This window comes from Sabethes cyaneus, chromosome 1 (assembly GCF_943734655.1).
Source record: "Sabethes cyaneus chromosome 1, idSabCyanKW18_F2, whole genome shotgun sequence".
Lineage (NCBI taxonomy): Eukaryota > Metazoa > Arthropoda > Insecta > Diptera > Culicidae > Sabethes > Sabethes cyaneus.
In genome coordinates, this window is record NC_071353.1 from 117747434 (window position 1) to 117755079 (window position 7646).

Here is a 7646-nt window from a genome sequence, read left to right on the forward strand (position 1 = left end):
TATAACCTTGACTTTTTGCGATTAAAGTTAATAAAAACTTCCAAGCCTGAATTTTTGGGGTAGAAGGTACAGTCATGCTTGAAATTAAAACGTATAAATTTAGAAACGGAAATACGTCGTCAATTTCACAGATGATCAATCAGTTTCGGCAACCCATCAGCAGAATGCAATCCCCTTCCAATTGCAAATCGTAATCGGATCGATCGGATTTCGGTGTCGTAAAGTTAACCGACGTGAAACGCCTTCACTTCGAATCCGGCTGATAGGAACATTATCGTCGATTTTATTGAAGTGACCCGACTGCACTGACCACCGGCAATCACATGGACAGTCCTGCAAGGCGCGACAGTCTTATCGAGCGGTACTTCTACTTTATTGATTTTTTATTGTACTAATTTATAACTTTCTATCTAGAATCACGGGGCGCGTGTCATCAGTTTTCTCTGTAAAACCGATCTCGGCTATAAATATCAGTCTGGTATTGGAAGAAGCTCCTAAAATCTATAATCTGAGGCGATAAATCTGAACTAAGAGGGCCACTGCAAACGTCATCCTCAAAATGCTAGAGGCTCCCGTGGGCATCGAACCACTCTCTATGATGGTTTCCGTTTCGGAAACTAGCACCAAAGCCCGGGCGTTCAGCGGTTGAATAGGTCGATAGTTTAGAATCAGCTCCTTATCATCCGAATCGTGAACGGTTTTGAAGTTCTCCGCCTGCGCTAGCGAAATTGGCAGCGACTCAGGAAACACCGTCCACACGACCGACTCCGAACAAACGGGAGTGGTAAGCGAACCTTCGTAGCGGAAGTAAACCTTGCGGTTTTTGGGCATTAAACCGTCCAGACTGAACGCCTCTTGCAGTGAAGTGGTTTCATCAATTTTCGCTTTTACCGATTCGGTCGAATTTTGAATGACTTCGATTGCTGGATTTGTGTAATCGTTCACGTGAAAGAGAACGGCCAACACGGCAATGCCGGCCTTGACAGTAGATGCTTCGGTAATCGATTCGTACCGAGAATGACGATGCACCAGGTGGAGTTCCAATGCGTATCGGGTGCTATTGATGGTATGTTCCGAGTTCCAGTGGAAGTGCATTTGCTCGAGGATGTATTTGCTGCGAAGACCCCCACCGTAGATGGCAATGGAAGAGTCCGGTGGGTTAATCTGAACTAGAGTGAAAATCAAACTTATTGTTTGCAGGACAACAGGAATTGCCATTGTATTACTTACTCGTGTGTCCAGTATTGACTAGTGAAGCATCTTCTAGCAGTTTGTCGTAGTTATCGAAGAAAAACTCCGGATAGGCTCCTTTTATTGATGCTTTGTAGGTGATGTCGATGGGCGACTGACGCCGACCAAGATCGCAGCTGCCACCCCAATTTTCTGGTTCGCCTATGCTGCCGTCTGGACCTGGTGTAGGATAGTGCCAGGGTTCTGTTCGACAGGCTCCGAACAACAATCCGAGCAGTAGTACGACCTGCATAACTGGGATAGTACAATTAACCATAATCAATCATTTAGGTTGAATGGTCTAATGTGGAAAAATTTGCGATAAATAATTCGTTCGATGTCCGGCGTACTTCGGGTGCCGATGGGAATTGAAGCTAAACCTGTATTGGGTCTTTGATTTTTATTGACGCATTTGGTGCCACTTCGGTAGTGTTTCTGTAATCCATCATAATCAAACTGCTTGTAGGCGGATTACACATGTCATTGATAAGCGCAGTCGTCAGCGCGACTTGAGACTCCGCGAGTGACCGATGGTTTCGAAGAAGAATACGGAGCACGTGACCCAGTATATGCGACAGGTGATGAGTACCGGGATTGCGATTAGCTACCGATTTAATTACCTCCAACAAGTGTCGAACACGGTGTCCCACTCATATTCGTGTTTGTTGAATTACCATCCAGGACTGATTGGATACCGATCCTCTGTCATTATATTTTATACTCCAGCGTTACCGCTAAGTCGCATACACATGGCAATTTATTGTTGACTCCGCTATGTCAATTGTCGCATTGAGTAGATAATTTAGAGGAACCTTACTATGTACCTTTATCTCGCACGAGGTTTGCCTTTGTTTCCTCTCGAGCCATTCCAGAGATGAGTTGACAATGGCGGGGACTGCTGGGCATGTTACCATGATGGATGGGTTTGTTTGGGACGAAATATGTTTAATTATTCGAATTTTCTGAATAGCACAAATAGCGTCTTGAATTAATTAAAAAATAGAACAACTGCCAATGGGAAGGCTCGCACAAAAGGATTGTTCCTTTGTCTATTTCTTTAAACCATAATTCTGATTGGCGTTATATATTGCCAGTGGTGTGGTAGGAAGAGAAGTGGCATTTAAAGAGAGCGAGATAAGAATCAACCAGCACAAACTGCAGTATTTCACTTGAATTGATATGTTTGGCCCTACCCATCAGAGTTGGCGCCATTCATAACAACTCAATGTTGCGTATTAACTTGTTTTCGATTGATTTTGGTTTAAATTTTGATAAGCTTTTCTTTTTGCTTGTTGACGAGCTAATTTTAGTTCACGCATTATTATAAAAATAAGCAAGGTTTAGGCACTGGCTCCGCTTCCGAAATAAGGACTTGTATTGTAATGTACATGGACTTTGCTGCTAACGACTGAGGGCATACTGATCATTGGTGGAGCCAACGCTTTTAAAAAGCCGCTTAGAAAGCCATGATTATATCAAGAGTTTTTTTCTAAGCTCGTTTGTCGCTTTTCACGCTTCTTACATATTTAGTTTATCCCTAATTAGATCAGTTTTTTTTGTATTTCTATAAAAATATACAACTCAAAAATTATTACTTACACAGACTCACCGTGTGATTCAGGTTTGGTGTCAGTAAAACTAAGTTCGACATATTCATTATGGTGTTGTCAAAAGAAAGATATCTTTATAAGGATTCCAATGGTGTAGTCCTTGCTCAAGGAACTCATCTGTCCTTACAGTTTTGATCTAATGAAGGGCGCTTACCCTACTTTTCACGGGGCACGAAGATGTATTGATTTCTAATTCTAGAACCCGTTGCCCAGATTTGGAAGATAGTTTATAAATCTTACAGCAACGCTACGGAACTGCAGGAAAACTAGAGTTCCTACAACCAACTAAAAAGCGTGGTTGAGAAAATGTCGTATAAGGATGTGTAAATCCACTTGGACGACTCCAATGGAACGGAGACTTTGTACCTGGAACTGCAGATCGCTGAATTTCATTGGTGGCGACAGGGTGCTTATCTTCACGAAGGTAGACACGTTGAAGGTAACGTACGACAGCTGCACACCACGGGACATCAAGATCGTCATCGGGGCTATAAACGCCGAGGTCGGCAGGGAAGCAATGTATAGTCCGGTGATCGGGACTCATAGCCTGCACACCGAGACGAACGATAACGGCCAGTGATGCATCAACTTTGCAGTTTCCCGAGGAGTGGTGAACAGAAGCAACTTCTTTCCCCACAAAGATATCCACAAAGCTACCCGGAGATCACCTGACCAACGAACCTCGAACCAAATCGACCATATTCTCATCGAGGGTCGATTTTTCTTGAATCTCACCAACGAACACTTCCTACTGGGTGCGAATATCGATTCGGAGCATTACCTAGGCGCAATACATGTGGGCTCAAAACTATCGACGGTTTATAACTCGCGACAAAGCCGCTCTTCTCGGTTAAACATTCGGCAATTAAACAACCCGTCAGTTGCCGAAAACTCCGCGCGCATACTGGATGACGCTCTGCCTTCCTTTGTGGAGCTTTAGATGCTTCGACCCTCGAGGACGGATGAAGTATGATACACTCGGTCGTACGCTAGGTGTGAAAACCTCACGAAATGATTGGTTTGACGGGGAATGCCAACAAGCGATAGAGAGGAAAAACAGAGTTTGGAAAAACTATCTAAGCATATCTATGAAAGAGAATTTGGCCAAGTATCGACGAGCGCGGAATGACCACGATCTTGAGGATGTAATAGCGCCAGAAGGAGGACAGAGATCGTGCGGAGCTGGAACAACTATTCCGAGCTACTGACACGCGCAAGTTTCGCGAGAAGGTGAACCACACTCGTAAGGGCTACACACCTAAACCTGACATGTGTAGGGACGAGGGAGGAGATCTTATCACAAACGAGCGCGAGGTGGTCGACAGGTGGGAGCAGTTTTCTGATGAGCACCTCAATGGTGATATAGCAGAAGGAAACGCAACGGAAGTTAACCTAGGAGTGCCTACAAACGACTACAGTGTGCCTGCTTCCGATCTCAAAAAGATCCGGTGAGAAATCCGTCAATTGAAAAATAATAGAGGCGCCGGGAAGGACCGACTCCCGGCAGAACTCTACTAGAATGGCCAAGAACCGCTAACAACGGTACTTTATTGGATAATTTCAAGGATTTCGAAGGAGGAGAAACTACCGGAGGAAGGTGGATGGAAGGTGTAATCTGTCCCATCTACAAAAAGGGCGATTGGTTGGATTGCTGTAATTACCGTGGCATCACGTTGGTCAAGGTCGCCTGCAAGGTGCTCTCTCAGATTTTATTGCGTCGTCTATGCCCAATAGCAAGAGAATTCGTAAGGTAGTATGTATCAGGCGGGCATTATGACGGCCTGTGCTACTACGGATCAAATTTTTACTCTTCGACAAATCCTCCAGAAATGTCGAGAGAACAACGTGCCCACGGATTTCAGTGCAGCATACAATACAGTTGAACGCGAACAGCTATGGCAGATTTCCGGACAAACTGGCGCGGCTGATCAAAGCTACCCTGAAGCGAGTGATGTGCTACGTGCGCGTTTCGGGGACACTCTCGACTCTCGAGTCCTTTCGAATCGCGCAGAGGGTTTCGGTAAGGGGATGGACTCAGAGCCATAGCGTGACATTGTGGCGCCCTTGGCGAAGATCCAATTTGGCGCCCTCTTGTTTCCTAATTCAGTGTTCTGTATTCTCTCCAAGTTTATCATAGCAGCATATTTTTTCCTATTCTTCTATTTCCTGCGGCCAAATAGCAAGAACTGTTTTTTACAAGGTAAACTATGTTTGTTTCTCTCCTGGTTACTCGAAACAAATTTGTTAGCAAGATAATAATCTGGAAAACTGCGAATATCCGTTTCCGTAAAAATTCACCATTCATCTTCGTTTCATCATCGAACCTTTATTTATAAAAGAAATAAAATTATAAAATTTATAATTTTTCAAAAGTAATGATAAAAAAATAATTTGCCCTCAAAAAATATAAAAAACTAGCTCGCCATTGTTGGCGAAAATTTAGAAAACAAAATATTTTCAACGTTATATAAAAAAATTGTTTCAACCCAATATTATTCTACAATATTCATAGAAGTATCTTACGTTTACTGTCAGTACCGTTAAGACCGGAACGATTCGGTGATTCAAACTTTTTAATTTTCTTCAAGTCTTTAGACTAAAATGATGATTTTTGTGATTACCCTAATTCAGGAGCAGGCACTTTTAGCACCAAATCATATACACGATAATAAAATTTCTCAGATTAGGTACAAGTACAAATAGTTTAAACAAATCTGGTGTAGCTTTAATTAGCAATAGCACTATTTTTCTCGAAATTGTTGTAATAAGACAAAAAAAATTAAAAGCATGTATGTATCTATACCTACAGGGGTTAGACAAAATGATCGGGACAGGCAAAATTTTGATGAAATTCAAACGGCCATAACTTTTACAAAATTGAACATTTTTAGATGAAACCAATTGCATTCTACGGGAAAATTTTCCTAGTTTTCCAAAAATATTTCAAAATTTGCAATAGTCAGCGGATACCGGAGATACTCCGGGTTGTCGGGGGGTATGTCAAAAACTGATTTTTTTAATTGACTGTATCTTTTTCTGTCATGGAAATTTAATAATTTTCATATTTTATGCCAAAATTAGATTTCATTTCCAGTCGATTAGTCGAAAAAGAACGGAAATCCGACGAGAAACAACCGAGATATGGCCATTTTAGTGAAATCAGTTCTGGAAATGTTGCCAGTAATGTCTTATCTTTATGACCATTTTAAAACATGACCAAAACCATTCCAATATGAATGTTAAACTTCAAAAATTTACGAGGGTTGAAAATCTTGAAGTTTGACACCCATATTGACATGATTTTGAATATTCCTTGAAACGACCACATCCGCCGGGGTAGCTAGAACTTGCTACAGGGTTGCCATGGCACGCTGCGGAACTGTTAATGCTTCCAGCGTCAATGGCTCATAAAATCTTAACGTTTGATGCTCATATTGACATGGTTTGCGTCATGTCCTAAACTGGCCAGAGCAATAGATGTTACTAGTACTGATTTTACAAAAATGGCCGTAACTTGGTTGTTTCTCGTCGGCTTTCCGTACTTTTTTCACCAATCGGCTGGAAATGAAATCTAGTTTTGGGATAAAATATGAATATGAATAAATTTCCATGTCAGAAAAAGATACAAGCGCACAGTGGGGCAGATTGACCCGGCGCTCGGACAAAGCCTCATAACTTTTTTCATATGCTTCGTAGAGCTTTATTTTCTTCAGCAACATTGTTTATTATAAAATTTCGCATCTTTTAGTAAATTTTAACTAGTTGTATTTTTATTCCTATAGATGGCGTTGAAGTCTAACTTTTTAAATAATGACTTTAGAAATATTGTGTCTTCGGAAAAGTTGTTTGTCCTGTAAAGTTACGTAAAGTTACTGAACATTCCAAAATTATAGGACTTACGGGAATCAAGTTATAAATATTTTAAATACTCAAACACATTTTTTCAGTGTGTAGTCGAAGTCGAAATTGGTAGTCGCACGACCTCCTGTACAAATTATCGCAATCTGTATATCAAGAGTAATTTAGTAATATTATTCTGGTATAGGGTAAATCAACCATTTGGGGACCTTTCTATAAATTATATAAATCTATAAATTATTTACTCGTAACGCAAAACACCCAACCGATGGCACTTACAATATTACTAACTTTCGAATAAAACTAAATATAACAATTTATGCAGCAAATCTCTATATATTACATATTTTTTAAAACAGATTGGGATGTCCATTTTCGTTTTATGGACTCATGTGTTTTACAATAGAATAACGACAGGGTCCATTTTAGGAATTCTAGTGTATTTTGCATGGAGAGGGTCCGCTAATGGCATTGTTAACCGTATTATGGACCTTCACTTGTTGAAAATGTCGATTTTAAAGCATTAATAATGAAATGCAGCTAAAATTTTAAAAATTCCAATGTGTGTTATGTTTAGTACGTTCTGTTTCATATCATATATCCTCAGAAATTAGAAGAATAAGCTAATAAATACCGAAATTTTATCCGAGGGTCCATTACGTCGAAAGAATCAGCATACCGTTTTATCCCAAAGTCACAAACCCGATAAAAAACATTTTAAAACGACATGGCTATCACGCAGTTTACAAAAGTAATACTACCATACGTGATTCACTGTGCAACGCGAAGGATAAGGTTCCTACCAAAGATAGGTCAGGAATCTACCAAATCAACTGTAAAGACTGCCCGTCAATATACATTGGCCAAACTCGTCGTAAAATCCAAGCCAGGATAAAGGAGCATAGGAATGCAACAGAGAACAAACGCATAAACGACTCCAGTGTGGCG

The 7646-nt window shown here is 40.8% G+C and overlaps 1 protein-coding gene across 1 annotated transcript; it reads right to left on the reverse strand.

The window, feature by feature from the left end:
• Positions 1 to 501: 501 nt before the first annotated feature.
• Positions 502 to 2887, reverse strand: LOC128746156 (putative carbonic anhydrase 3). Its single transcript, XM_053843201.1, has 3 exons — positions 2840 to 2887; positions 1231 to 1477; positions 502 to 1169 (listed from the first exon to the last, which is right to left on the reverse strand). Exons 1-3 carry the CDS (start codon positions 2885 to 2887, stop codon positions 502 to 504), a joined length of 963 nt encoding a protein of 320 aa, XP_053699176.1.
• Between the last annotated feature and the right edge of the window lie 4759 nt (positions 2888 to 7646).